The sequence below is a fragment of the Palaemon carinicauda genome, chromosome 18 (genome assembly GCF_036898095.1).
Source record: "Palaemon carinicauda isolate YSFRI2023 chromosome 18, ASM3689809v2, whole genome shotgun sequence".
NCBI lineage: Eukaryota > Metazoa > Arthropoda > Malacostraca > Decapoda > Palaemonidae > Palaemon > Palaemon carinicauda.
The window spans coordinates 70,645,431-70,660,678 of record NC_090742.1 but is presented as its reverse complement, the minus strand read 5'-3'; the positions used below and the strand labels follow the sequence as shown (position 1 = coordinate 70,660,678).

Genomic DNA, 15,248 nt, shown 5'->3' with positions numbered 1-15,248 from the left:
TACAATTCTCAGTTATGTATAAAAAACTCAAAGATAATCTTTAGGTAGAATTTTTTCATAAGCAGCTAATTTTGAAGATCTTAAGATTGACCTGTTAAATTTTTAAAGGTCATGCTTGTAGTGAATGTAGTATTTACCCAGATATCAAACATTGTTATATAGCAATGCTAAGATGGACCTGTCTTTTTTTGTATAGAGGAAAATTAATAAAGTATTTGTAAAACTTGCAGCAATTGATGGAATTTTAATTTTTCAGTGATTTTGAATTCAAGCGGATGTTAAGTAATCTCTGAAGATAGATTTTTTAACAGGTGATAAATTTAGTAATGTTAAACACTAATTCCAGATAATTGGTATTGTGATTAGGTATATTTCTTTTTATATAAGGCTGAGTTATTGGAATTGGCTACATTTTCTTAAGTAATGTTAGGCCCTGCTGTATTACGTGAAGGTTAAGTTCCCTGTAGTTTATACCTGATAATTTTTTTTTTATTTATTTACCTTGAATCCTTATTCTCATAGCCTCACTGTAGCATAGTATGGTTGAAGTAAATTAATTTAAAAGTATTTAGTTCCATTTTGCTGGAGGAAGTGTGCTGTATGCAAATATTACATGAATTAGAGGGATTAGATAGTAAAAAAAAATAGATTAAGTTCCTATTAAGATTTTTAGATTTCTGTTATTTTATAAGTTTAATGAAGATTATTTGATATATTTAAGTGTTTAATGTAAGACTTAATCATAAGAAATTACTTAAATCATGAATACAATCTAATTCCTATTCATTATTCCTTAGTGCCCAGCAAACATCCGAGACATCAAGCAAGTCAGGTCGCAAACTCGGCAACCAAGTCATCCGAAAAGGTTTTATGTCCATCTCCAACCTTGGTTTCATGAAAGGTGGCTCTCGAGATTATTGGTTTGTCCTAACCTCAGAATCACTTTCTTGGTACAAGGCAAGTTACATGGAAAATTACTTTTTATAGAGCCATTAAGTATTATCTAGTTTTAGTATTTTTAGTTTATTATTGTTCCATATTTTGTACCCTAGCTAGTGGGAAAGAGAATATTTTCATCCTATTTTATATTTGTTTGCAATAAAAGGCTCATATGTTTTTTAATCGAGTAGCCTATTTACAGATTGAATATTAATTGATTGTTGAATTAATGAATTAGAATTTGAGATTTTAAGTTTTTCTAAAAATGACAAATTTGGAAGTAATTTGCATTTTCCTAACTATACAAACCTGAAGTTCTTTAAGTAGGAGTTAATTCAGCGTAAGTTGGCGTTAAGGCTCTAAAAACTCAGCCAGGTGGCAACAACCTCCAGTAGCTCACAACAAAACTAAAATGGCATGCAGGACTGACTTAAGGAAGGTGATGGTGGGACATGTATGTGTAAAAAATTTCAAGTTTGTATAGTTAGGAAAAATAGAAATTATTTCTAAATTTGTAATTTGTTCGGACATGAATACAACCCCTTGATCTTTACATAGGAGACTCGCCTATAAGTGGGTGGTAGTCCGTTCAACTAAATGAAAACTGCCTTGGGATTGACACATCCGAGCTTAGGGAAGCTTGGGAATGGTACCTCGTGAACCTGTTGGTTTGATAATACAAGCGAGGTCGATGGCCTGTGCAGTAATGGCCAATGAATGATGAACCACTCTGTGATTATATCTGTTATGTATAAACATGGGTTTGTTATTATGCACACTGAGACCTAGGCAACCCTAGTCCCCCTCGCCAGGAGAATGGTGATGGAACTGAATATATTTGTGTATGAACAGAGACATATTTAGAGAACTTGCAAAATGGTGCTTACCTACAGTTGATGCGAGCCATCTAGCAGGACCTTAGGTGCTGTGCCTCAAGAGAGGGGAAGATGAAGAAAAGAAAAGGCCAGTCATTCCTTTTCATTAACCCAGACTAAACTGTAACCTCTCCCCTTAACTGCTTGCTATAATTGTCCTGTAAGGAAGCTAAGGCAGCTAGACCACTTGCTGAGCAGCCTACAGTTTCCAAATGAACCTCTTCCTGCTAACTTTTGGTAAAGAACAGAGAACCTAAAACTACGAAATCGGCAATCTTTATAAAAAAAAAGGGGGGGAGGATAGCTATTTGGTCTACACCTAATCATCAAGGTACATCAAGAGAGTTATAATTTAACACAACCAACAAGCTAAACTAGTTATATTAACCTTAGGAAAACAGCAATGAGGAAGATAGTTTCTTATTACTTTTACTGTCAAACACATCTGGCAAATGAGTTACTTTTTCCTTTGGAAAGTGAGTGATAGAGCCATCTGGTTTGAGTAAAGGAGGAACTGTTAAGTCTACACCATAGAGTGCAGGTTTAAGGATAGCCAACCACTTATGTTCCTGGGTTGTACCAGAAAGGGTTTCTTTTATGGTTGATTTGTATTCCTTTTTAAGTGAAGCATAAATTCTGAGCAAACGCTCTAAGCTGAGTATAGTTATTCCAAGTCATATCTGATCTGTTACCCTTTCAAAGATGATAGTCCTGCTTCTCCAAATAAGCACGTCTACAATCATCATTGAAGCATAGTTTGTCTTTCACTCAGTACTTTAGGACACAAGAAGGGATATGCATATCTGTTATGTTGACCAAGTTTTCATTAAAAAAAACAACAGACTTGACACTGTATATAACTGTGACCAATTGGAATTCAAAAGATCACTCAAAATGCTGTTTCAGTCAGCTTGAGATTTTATATAAATCTTATGAGTTTGACACATCAGGGACAGGCTGCTCATTCTTAATTACTGATAAAATCAAGGTATGATCAGATGTTCAATTGGAGAACAGACTTTACTTGTAATAATGCCAGAGAAGTCAGTGTATACCAGGTCCAAGCAGTTACCAGACCTGAGAGTAGCTTCACTTATGAATTGCTTATAGCCTGATTTTGAGACGAAGTTCATAGCTCTTGAGACATGGCGATTAGTAGGAGAAACAGGATTTAACCACTTCCTATGAGGACCGTTGAAATTAGCTACAAGAACAAAAGAGGCCTTTCTATCAGTTTCTTGCATCTTAGCCATGGCTATGATGGTAAGAAGACAATCGAAGATGGAATCGTCAAAGTCTGGATTCCGATTGACGGAACACAAATAGAAATTTTTATGCCTGCCATTACGACTGCCACAAACTTCATTGCCTGAATCCATGACTGGGTACAAAGTTCTAATATACAACGAGATTTCCCTTGCACTAGGAAAGGCATCCCATGTCATACTTATTGGTTTCTTAAAACTGTGAGTAAGATACTCTGATGAAGGGGGGGGGGGGCGCTGAGGCGCTGAGGCCCAAGAGGAAGAAGGGGTTTCTCTCCTCGTCAGGCTAGGAGGGGCCCGAGGCGCCGCGGCACTGTCTGAGACTGACCTCTTGTAGGGCGGCCTCCTTACCGGCGTAGGCCTGGGTGCATTTACTTCCTTCCTCTTAGCCACCTTCTCCATGATCTCCTCTAACTCCTTCAAGGGGAACAAGGAGTCACCCCACACAGGAAGGCTCCTCATGGCCCTCGCCTCTCTATCTGGGACCTTCCGGGAAAGTTTCACTAGGATGGTGTCCCTCTTGCGAAGCACCCAATTCGCTGACAGGGCGAGGGACTGGTAGGTGAGGAACCTAAGGGTCTTGCCCCCGGAGATGATAAGCTCCCTCAGGAGGCTTTCCTGTTCTGGGTCTGTCAGGTCATAAGTTGCTTGCACACCCACTAGTGTGGAAGCCCACCAGTCTAACCAAGAGGAGACGTGCACTAGGTCCTTAGACATTTCCTCCATCATCGCAGCCTCCGATTGAGAAAAACAGATCGGGGCTGAAGAGGCTCTGTCCTCCGAGGCGCCCTGTCCAAGAATGTCGAGAGCAGGTTCCACTTTGCAGGCTCCCGGTCGTTGTCCTTCTGGCACATAGACCCTGCTCTGTGTTTTGAGCCCCTGGAGCAGCTTCGAAGAGCTCTGCGTCTTGGGAGCTTCGGCATTGCCTGCCACCACTCTTATCAACGTGCTCTCGGCCCAGGACGAGATCTCGGGCCACAGGAAGTGCCAGGGAGGCTTTTTGTTGGACAGGAGCTTGCATCAACAGGGTAAGGCTGGACCTCCAGTAGTCCTCATCGGTAGCAACCGGTTCTTCAATCCTGTGATGTCTCCTGATCAGACTTATTACTTTTCTATAGGCCGAGTCCTCTGTCGGGGAACCTTCCCTACCGTCGGCCGAAGCCTCGACTTGGGCCCGGGGAGCCAGGTCACCTGGCACTCCCACCGGGCGCCTTGGTTCTGGCACAACAGGCACTCCCCTGCGGAGGTACTGGTCTTCCCCGGCGGAGACCTCCGTACCAGGGGCGGGGGTTAGGACTGGCATCGCCGTACCGGCGAGGACTACCGTCCGATCATGCTCTCTGGGGGACGAGGACGCGGATCCCGTGGGCTGACCCGACAGCGGGAACCGTTCCTTAAAGTCCGAGGGCCGCACCAGCTGGGCTGATTCGGCCAGGCTGCCCGTAAGAAAGCACAGTTCCCCCCGCTGGGCGGGGTGAACCGGAGGCTTCGCGGTCTTACGCCTACCTGCAGAGGCCTTCTCCCGTTTCTCCCTGTGAGGGTCATAACTACGTCTGGAGGATGGTCTCCTTGGTGAGAAATCCCTGGACCGCCGGTCTGGGGAACACTATATCTCCGACTTACGGGGAACGAATACCCAATCACCATCGGGGAACCTACTCCTCCTCTGTTTCCTCCGTGGAGAGCGGGACCGCCTCCTGCTGTACCTGGAACGGGATCTTGAGCGGGAACGCCTGCTCCTGGACCGCTCCCTCCGGCGCCGATGTTTCCTCCTGGCTTCTTCTCCCGAAGAGAATGACTCCCCACCATCCGAAGAGCCCGACGACACCGTACCAACCGCACGGCGGGCAGAAGCGGGGGCCGCGGAGGGCTTCGCGACTCGTTGCGTACCCGAGGTAGAGGGTTGCAGGAAGGTTTCTGGAACCTCCGTCAGAGGGGTTGGAAAAGAGGGTTGGCGCCCAACACTAGGGAACCAAGGATCCAGGCCCTTTTCCATCCGCATAGGGGACCTACTTGGTGTTTTAGGGAGCTTCCATCCGAAGGTATCACTTACTGCGGAGCCTAACTTACCCTGGGTGTCGCCGCCTGCCGAAGAACCTGAAACACAGGCCCACGAAGGGGGCGAAGACACAGGAACAACATTGCTAGACCATAAGGGGTCATCGGAGGAAACGTGCCCCCCAAGCACAAGGGCCGAGTCTCCAGAACTCCCTGACACAGCACTACCAGGCCCCTCACTAGCCCGAGAAGGCTGCAACTCCCACTTCACACACACCAGACTCCTGGGGAAGAACGCCCGGCTCTTTCCCCACAACGGACTTACCTCGTCCCCTACTCTGGGTAGGGGAAGGAGAGACAGAAGCCCCGTCGGACCATCCACTGGGCGACGGTAGCGGCGAAGAGACGCTAGATTTCCTGGGCGAACGTTTCGATGCTTTCTTTTTCTTCGTGCCGTAACGCACCCATTGAATTTCACTCCAACCAACACACTCAAAGCACGTATCTGAAGGAGAGCAAACTTTGCCCCTACCGGAAGAGCAAAGGGAGTGAGGATCCACTTCAGGTTTGGAGAGGAACGCTCCACACGATTTTCCGGCTCTAGGCCCAGGACAACGGTGGATCTGCTCCATAACGCACAAACACAAGACACAGGAACTCAGGGAATCAAAGGGATACAATTGGGAAGCACAAGGAAGGGTAGTGAACGCACAGGAACACAAGGGATAAGCACAAGTTACCACGCGGTAAACACGTTGGACACACGAGGCGGACACAAAGGGTCGAGAGAGACGAGAGCGACGTGGTATCACGTCGCGACCAGAGAACTTACTGGCGCTCACGACCCAAGCGGACCTCGACCTAGCGCAAAGGCCACCCTCGGGGCACGTTCTCTTACTCCCGAGTTAGCCCTCCATGGAAAACGGGTTTAGGGTATACTACACAAAACTCTGGTTGGTAGAGAGGAGATTACAGGTAACTCCTAAGAAAGTAGTTCTCGGTAAGTATGTTAGGAAAAATAAAAATTACTTAAAATTTTTGATCTTAAAGAAAACATGAAATAGTGTGCTGGAGTGTACCCTCAAGCAAGAGAACTCTTACCCAAGACAGTGGAAGACCATGGTAAAGAGGCTATGGCACTACCCAAGGCGTATATTATTATTACTAGCTAAGCTACAACTCTAGTGGGAAAAGCAGGATGCTATAAGCCCCTTTGACTTCTAACAGGGAAAATAGCCTAGAAAGGTAAGGAAACAAGAAAATAAATTATTATTATTATTATTACTTGCTAAGCTACAACCCATGTGAAAAGCAAGATGCTATAAGTCCAGGGGCTCTAACAGGGAAAATAGCCCAGTGAGGAAAGGAAACTAGGAAAAATAAAATATTTTAAGAAGAGTAACATTAGAATAAATATCTCCTTTATAAACTATAAAAACTTTAACAAAACATGGGAAAGAGAAATAAGATAGAATAGTGTGCCCGAGTGTACCCTTAAGCAAGAGAACTCTAACCTAGGACAGTGGAAAACCATGTTACAGAAGCTATGGCACTACCCAAGACTAGAGAACAATGGTTTGTTTTTGGAGTGTCCTCCTCCTAGAAAAACTGCTTACCATAGCTAAAGAATCTCTTCTACCCTTACCAAGAGGAAAGTGGCCACTGAATAATTACAGTGCAGTAGTTAACCCCTTAGGTGAAGAAGAATTGTTTGGTAATCTCAGTGTTGTCAGGTGTATGAGGATAAAAAAGAATGTGGAAAGAATAAGCAAGACTTTGGTTTTTAGTTATCTTTTTTATGAACAGAAACTGTTCATTTCAGTTAAGGACTGAAGATCTACTGTATGCAGAATACTGTGCTGAAACTTCTAGATAGATTAAGATCTATTAAAGTTTTATATTTAAAATGGTTCTCATTTTGAACTTATGAATAAACTTGCTGTTAAAAAGACTTTCTCTGCTAGGTTTAGCATCTGCTGAAGGCACTGTTGACCTACAAGCTCTTTATTAATTGTAGGTTGTGGAGAAAAAAAGTGCCATTGTGAATTTAGAAGTTCACTGAATTGCCACCTTGGTTTACAAAGAATGAGACAATTATTGGCACAAGACTTAAGTTGCTTGGTACAATTTCTTAACCACAAAATAGGCTATGTTATGACTCATGAGATATATTTTAAACAACAATTTATATTTTTATATACGTAGCTATGTTAACATCAATTTTTCATCTATGTTGAAAAATACTAATCATGTTTAATTTACCCTAATTTTTTTTCTACAGGATGAAGAAGAAAGAGACAAGAAGTATATGCTTATGTTGGATGGTTTAAAAATTAAGGATATTGAGCAGGGCTTCATGTCTCGCCGTCACGTATTTGCTCTCTACAATCCGGATCAGAGGAATGTATACAAGGTAAGTTACATAAAATTACCTTAGGATATTTTGAGAACTAAGAAAATGAATGTATCCAAACTTCATTATCTTTTAATATTTTTTTCAGTATCAAGATTTTTTACTAATTAGAGAATTGCTGACAGGTTGCCTAGTCACACTTATTCTTATCTTTTATGCTAAATTTTCTCTTACATGGGTTACACACCTGACATTGGCAGTCTTTATTCATCATCCTTGTGTGCTTCAATTTTAAAGTTATATTATATAGTCATCCATTGCCAGAGTTGCTGTTTTCATGTGTTGAAAATTTTAAGATTTACAGAATCATGGCCTAGACCTTACATGTATCCTAAATTTTCTTGTAACCAATGAAATCTTATTAATCATTTATTTGTCTCTGGGGTAAGTCCTTTTATTTTATAGATGTAAAAAACCTTCCTTCAATTGTCTGTCCTTTACAATAGTGTCCTCTTCATAAGTCATCTGTGGAAAATGATACTGTAGGAATCTCGGTAGATGAAATTTTCTAGTATTTGATATGTAGCATCTCAGAGGATTTATAATTACTAATTATTATTCAGCTATTTGAATATTACTGAGAAAACATATTGACATTGATGAAAATATTTTAGTTGGTCATATCCCTGAACGGGGTTGATGTTGCTAATGCACCTATTGTAGTGTACTGAAGGTCTTATTAAAGAACCTTTGCAGCACCCCTTCTGCCTTTAGCTGCCCCCCTCTTTTGTAATTTCTACTTTACCTCAGTTTCCCTTCTCTTTCTTCCATCTTGCTGTCCAACCTCTTAAGATAATAGTGCATCTTCAGGGTCTTATTTCAGTTGTCCTTTGGTTCTTGTGCTGAATGGTCTCCCTGTATTTAATGCCAGACAATATGGCCCAAATTCTGTAAAAAATATATTAGTTGGTCATGTGCACATATCGAATTTTCTTTTAACAGGATTACAAAGAACTTCAGTTGGGTGTTGAAACGCAGGATGATATGGACTCTTGGAAAGCTTCATTCCTCCGAGCTGGAGTGTATCCAGAGAAAGTATCTGACTCTGCTAATGGTGAAGAGGTAGGATACACATGTTTATAAAGTATGGTATAGCTTTATTCATATATATATATTATATATATATATATATATATATATATATATATATATATATATATATTATATATATATATATATATATATATATATATATATATATATATATATTTATATATATATATATATATATATATATATATATATATATATATATATATATATATATATATATATATATATATATATATATATATATATATATATATATATATATATATATATATATATATATATATACAGAAAATTTATTCCATTATTGCTGACTGGTTGTTGAATTAACCCTTTAAATGGGACCTTTTCATTTATTTGCATACTTCATTGAAGTTCGGAGTGATGTTTTATAGCTAGAGGGAACTTGTAATGTCGTCCTTTTGATACATTTTCAGAGTTTGGAAGAAGAAAATCAAGTAACAAGCATGGTGAAGTTTACTGTTACTATTTTGATTTTACCTTTTAGCAAACTAGCATTTTAACCGATTTGTGCTTTAAAAAGAACTAACCAACTACGTAGAATTTTTTAAGGCTATTTAATCCATTGAACAGTTATTTGGCAATACAGTAGTAATATGTTTCTTTGAAGAGTTATTTTTATTAAGTCAGGTTTAATAAGATATTAACTTTTCTCTCCAAAAATAATTAATTAGAATAATACTTTAGTCGTGGTGTTGCACTTCTGTCGTTTGACACAAGTTCCCTAAACATCAATGTTTTACAACTTCAGTTTGAGATTATGCTCAGGAGCTGGGCAAAAACTCACAATTAGTGTTTACCGTAATTTTTTTTTGCAAACTTGTGCTAAGAAAAAAATCAATAAAGCAAGAGCATTTTGATTCTTTATGCAGGTATCTATCTATTTATTTATTTTATTATTATTATTATTATTATTAACCACTTCTGGGGGGGGGGGGAAATAATGGCAAGTAAAAGTAGCAATTGTGCATTTCTACAAATCATAGGTCAAACAGTAGTATCTTTTGCAAATACACCTAGTTTATTAACATAAATGTTGCACCTTGCAAGCATATATACAAGCTTTAGCAAATATATTTATTTCTTTCATCAATGATGATGTAGTCTACTGATTATTCTGAAGTTAGTTGTTGATTTACATTGATAAACCATTTCTGCATAACATACTACAGTATATACATTTTTTTGGGGGAAAGTGCGTGTACAGTTCCCTGAATACTGTTCAAGCATTTGGTTTTATTTATGCTAATTATTTTTTCAATTTTGTGAATTTAAAATGTTTTGCATTTAATACAAACCATTTTTATATCTTAAGAAATTTGAAGGGACCCTTTTGTTAAATATGTAGATTTAATGGGCTTGCCTAAATGGTTTATTCTTCTTAAGAGAGGAAAAAGTCACGCTATGTGAGGGTTAGAAATATTTTGTATATAGTTTAAAAGAGGCCAAAGGAAATTTTTAAGAAATTAAAGTTGTGCTGTTATGGTTTAAAAGCATGATGCAAAGAAATTTTGATAGGCAAGACTCCCTTTCACAATTTGGCCCATTTTATTTAAAATATCAAAGCTCAATGATGGTTTAGAAAATTTAATTTGAGATGTTTTAATCTTGAATTGTTCCTCCACAAATATAAACGCTCATCATCTATATGGGCTTTCTCTATTGCTTTTTTGCTATGACCAAATTTAAAAAAGTTCTGTGGGGTTAGCAATATTGTATGGTTGCCCTCTGGTCCCACTTGTGCTGGGTAGTAGCAACGGAGCCTGCAGCCGAGTCCTCACTTTACTCGGTTGCTATGATGTCCAGATGTCTACTATTCAACTGCAGTCCTAACTGTGCTTTTCTGATCATGAGTGCTGTAAGTGGAATGGTACCTGGACCTACTAGATCTTTTCATAAAAGTTCCAAGAGATTTTCCAAATTGGCCAAATCTTCTATATCAGCCGCATGTGAAAAGTTTCACGAAGCAGCTCACTGCCTGTCTCCACGGCTGGAAGTTATCCAGTGCCTCCTGAAAGAAAGGCTTTTTGTAACACACTGCAAAGTAATTTTCAGGATACCTCCACAAGCCCTCTGGTGTGGTCTATCATGCAAAATGGTCACTGTTTTGTCATTGGTGTCATAGGAGGAACATTGCTCCAATCAAGGCCACTATACCAGTGAATGGAGATTTAGTTTTTAAGCGGAAGGAGAAACTTCTCACGGTCACACTGGTAAAAGGCTATCGTTCATCCATAAGCCAGGTTTTTAAACCGAAGGGAATTTACCACTCCTTGTGGGAACTGGGCTTTGATCTGAAGTTTAGAGCAGTCGTGCCCACCTTGGGAACTGAAACACCCGCCTTGAAGTGTCTTAAAGGTTCTAAGGTCCCTAAAGTTGTTACCCTACGAGCCACTCTGCAAAGCAACTGACAGAGACTTAACATTGAAGACAGTGTTCCTCTTAGCTCTAGCATCATCAAAGAGAGAGTGTGAGGTACAGTACATGGTCTGTCTCATTTACTGTCTTACTCCAAGGAAGGGAAAAATCTGTCATATTCATTTTTACCAGAATTCATAGCTAAGACCCAAAATCCATCAATTAATAATAACCGATTTGACTCCTTTACTGTTACAGTAATCAAGAAGGTAACTAATGATCCGGAAAGAAAAGTTTATTACTTTGTCCTTAAAGGGCAGTTCACCCTTATCTAAAGAGGACTTCACCTTTTCATCCTTACAATCCTAATTTGTTTTCAAGTACAAGTCAAAACAAGAAGGAAGTAACTAAGAACACGCTTTCTTTCTGGTTTTGAGAGCATACAAAACCTCGGGAGTAGTGTTGACCGGGGCCCCCTCCCAAGTCTCATGGCATACGTAGTGTTTCCGCTATTGTCGACTGGGCCCCCTCCTATGTCTCATGGCATACGTAGGGTTGTCGCTATTGTTGACTGGGGCCCCTCCCAAGGCTCATGTCATATGTGGTGTTGCCACTACCTTTCCGTTTTGCAAAAAACCACTTGGTGGCACAGGTTCTCAGTGCTGTTTGGTAAAAGTGAAACATCTTCACTGCCCATTACATAGAAGATTGTACCCACAGATCTTTGGACACATTGTCCTTAGGTTCCGGTGGTAGCTGCTGAATGGATAGTATGAAAACTATTCCCCTGCAAGACAGTTAGTAACGTTCGCATCATCAATTATTTTCAGCATAACTGTGGTATGAAGTAGATTTTAGAATGAATGGTGCCTTCCCTATTTTTGGATCCTCCTGTACTTGGGTATTTTTTGTATATTTATAATCATAAATGTTGTTCTTACAAAAATTCAAAGTTGTCTGGTTGTGGCTTTTATCACTTGCCTCTGATTCATTTGAGGCTAACATCATGATCTTGCCTCACATCTCAGCTGGTCATGATAGTCGATGTTTTCCTTTTGGCCAGGGGTCAGACTGACGATATATTTGTCTCACGTGACTTCCTCCCACTTAAGGATGACCCATGTAAATGATGAGGGCTTGTATTCGCGTAGGAATAAACTATAGATATTTAGATCAATTTGTATTTTTCCTAGTTGTATAAAGCAGTCTTTTTATATTTCCTGCCTCATCCACCCCGAAAGTCTTAACCAAGAGCAAATTAAGGACTAAGCTGCAGGCCCTGTCCCGCCTACCCATTGCAAATGGGACCAGAGGGCAATCATACAGGACTTTAGATTGATTATAGCAAAATAGCAACAGAGTAAACCTATGTAAATGACTCGGTTTTGTATCATCAAGAAGAATAGAAATTACTTTTAAAAATTGTAGTTTTAAGAGTATAGTTGCCATAAATATACTGTTATTGTCAATTATTTATAAAATTCCTCCTAACAGTTGGATTACAAGTAAAATGCACCAAATTGTTAATTAACAATAGCAAATGACAGTGGTGATAGTAATACTGTAAGGACCATGGAATAAACTATGTTGACATATTCTTTACGAAAAATTCAAGCTTACTTTAAATAACTCAACTGGATTACTGCCTTGCATATCCAGAGACTTTAGTAATAAACTAATCCCATTCTCAAAGATGACAAGAACTGTCCAGTGGTGGTTACTTGGAAATATATGCCAGTATTCCAGTTTTCTCTGTAACAAAAAGTTCTTCCAAATTAACCCAGGGTAGTGAATAATGTTATGAGGGTAAACATCTAGGAATCAATCTTGTAAAGTATATTTCTATTGTATTTGTGGGAAATGCTGCTGATCAAGTTACATTCTTGTTAGTTAGGCCATCTAATTTGGAAGAAATTTCCAAAGTTGATGGGAATGCTATTGAATAAGGCATCTTCAATGGATCTCAATTTTCATATTGGTACCTATTAGTTTTTTTTTTTAGTTTTTTAAATCCCTTAGCGAGTTTCTTGCTTGCACTATACTGTACTGCAACATACTCCTCCTATTACTTTTGAACCCTATCCTGGTTACCAAATCCCTTCCCATGTCCCCCAAAATAAAACGTATTATAAGTTTTATGAACGATAATGCATATTCCAAGAACAAGCTTCTCCAGTAGAGCACTCTCCTCTGCCACATCAGCTAATTTCTCAAAACTTTGCTCGAACCTGACCTTGACCTATTACTTAGGACTTTCAAAATTGAATCGCTTCCAGGTCTTGATATAATTAATCCCCGAATCTCGCTGCTCTAGAGTAAGATTATTACCTCCGCTACTGCAGCTTATTTCTCGACATAGGCCTTGTCCTTTGACCGAGGACTTTCAAAATTTAATCACTTCCACATCTCAACATAACAATTAATCCCTGAAAGTTTCACTACTATGAGTAAATTTGTGACCTCCGCCACAGCAGCTTAACCTCGACCTTTTGCTTGATCTTGATCAGTGACCTAGAACTTTCAAAATTGAATCACTTCCACGTCCCAACATAACAATTAAGCCCTGAAAGTTTAACTACTCTATGAGTAAAATTGTGGCCAGGAAGTTGTTCACACATGAACAAATAGACAAACGGGCAAAGTACAAACCCTCTCCAATTTTGGTGGTGAAGGTAATTAGTAATGATCTTCAAACTTGATACTTTATTTTAAACCCTCTTTATTATTGTAGTAAATATAATTTGCTCGTAAAGAGCTTAGTTTATAAATTTTCTATACCACAAATAGTAAAATTTCAGCTCACAGTTATTTGGACGAGTTTTATTTTTATAAACACTTGTCCTAACATAGAATCCTATTCTGTTAATATATCCCACTGATGTTGATAATTGCAGTCTCCTTCCATTCATATACATAAAGATTTTATGAAACAAATTCCATCAGATGTATATTGCCAAGATTACCTTCCATACTTTACAGTTATGGCATTCTCAAAATTCGCTAAATAATTTAGACCAATTACTGCCACTACAACAGCCCTAGATAAAATTAGGAAGTATATTTAGCTAATAAATTTTGAGCACAAATTGGAATAGTATTCCAGGTTTTAGTAGAGCAAGCAGTAGATTATCCGGAATTTATAGTAAAAAAAATTTAAGAGCCCTCAATGTTAATGTCATCCTAGAAAATGTGTTGATTTCACGTGTAGAACAGGCTTGACATTTGAGTATGAGTTGGGTACAACTAAGCATTATTTCTATGAATCTCCCCTTATGTTCATATTGTTTCTTCTCTAGAATATCAGTTTCATCGATACCCTATCCGTAAAATTTTAGAAATTTAAAAATTGTCCCATTTTCTTTCTTTTCAATAAATATGTGCCCTGAACAAAGGAATGGAACAGTTAGGCAGTAAATGATAAGAAGCCCAGAACTGTCATGCCAAATACTGTTGTCCCTTTCAGTATCTCGGTTTTGTTGAGATGTTTTTCAGATTCAGTATGCTTTCTCTCCATTTCATGTCGTAGAGGGAATGGTTCATAGATCTGTAGTCCCTGTTGTCGGATTGTCCCAGAAGGTTGCCTACATAGTCAATGTGCCTAAACCACCAATTTCAAAGGTGGTACATCCAAACCTGTCTGTGCTATATTTAAAAGCACCAAGACAATTCTGAGGATAAAAACAAAGGGTTTTTTAATCCATGTAGACTGTCTATTATAGATTCTGAGAGATAGTCTACCAATAATATAGTCGGCCCTCCATCTTCGCGGGGTTATGTAACACACACCCGCGAAGAGCGAAAATTCATGCAAATTTGGCGTCCTGTTGTGGGTCAACTCATAACCTCCTGAAACTCGGACCGCTGCCGAGGTAACCTCTTTATTGTACTACAATGTTTTCATGTGTTTTCTATCTCGGTATAGTAGCTCATATAACTTTACAAAAATAACTGTACCTTACTATTACTATTACAACTTCAGTACAAGTCAAGACAACTCGCAACATGTAAGACGTTGCCACACTACCGTATGTATAAGTAACAACAAACCACTGTTTTCCTATTTGAAAATACTCACCGATAGTGTAGTGTATTTATAATACTATCACTAAAGTACAGCTTAATTAGCTGTAAGTGATTACTGTCTTTGTAAAGTCATCTCACAACACTACCAGCTTGTCTCCTAACGTGTAGCATGTGTCTAATGTACAGTTGGTTATTTCTTATATACAGTAGTGCAGTACTGTAAATATATTATGGATAGCTCTTTCTCGGTGAGCGTATTAATATTTATCCTACAACATTTGCAACCGTTAAAATATGCTAAAGAAA

The 15,248-nt window shown here is 39.0% G+C and overlaps 1 protein-coding gene across 1 annotated transcript in view; it reads left to right on the top strand.

Annotated features, from left to right (window-relative positions):
* The window catches only part of shi (dynamin-1 shibire), a 227,030-nt gene that overhangs the window by 155,567 nt on the left and 56,215 nt on the right, over nt 1–15,248 (top strand). The window contains exons 16-18 of the mRNA XM_068392510.1: nt 798–957; nt 7,359–7,490; nt 8,433–8,552. Of these exons, the coding sequence (XP_068248611.1) occupies nt 798–957; nt 7,359–7,490; nt 8,433–8,552 (412 nt within the window). The remainder of the gene's footprint in view (nt 1–797; nt 958–7,358; nt 7,491–8,432; nt 8,553–15,248) is intronic.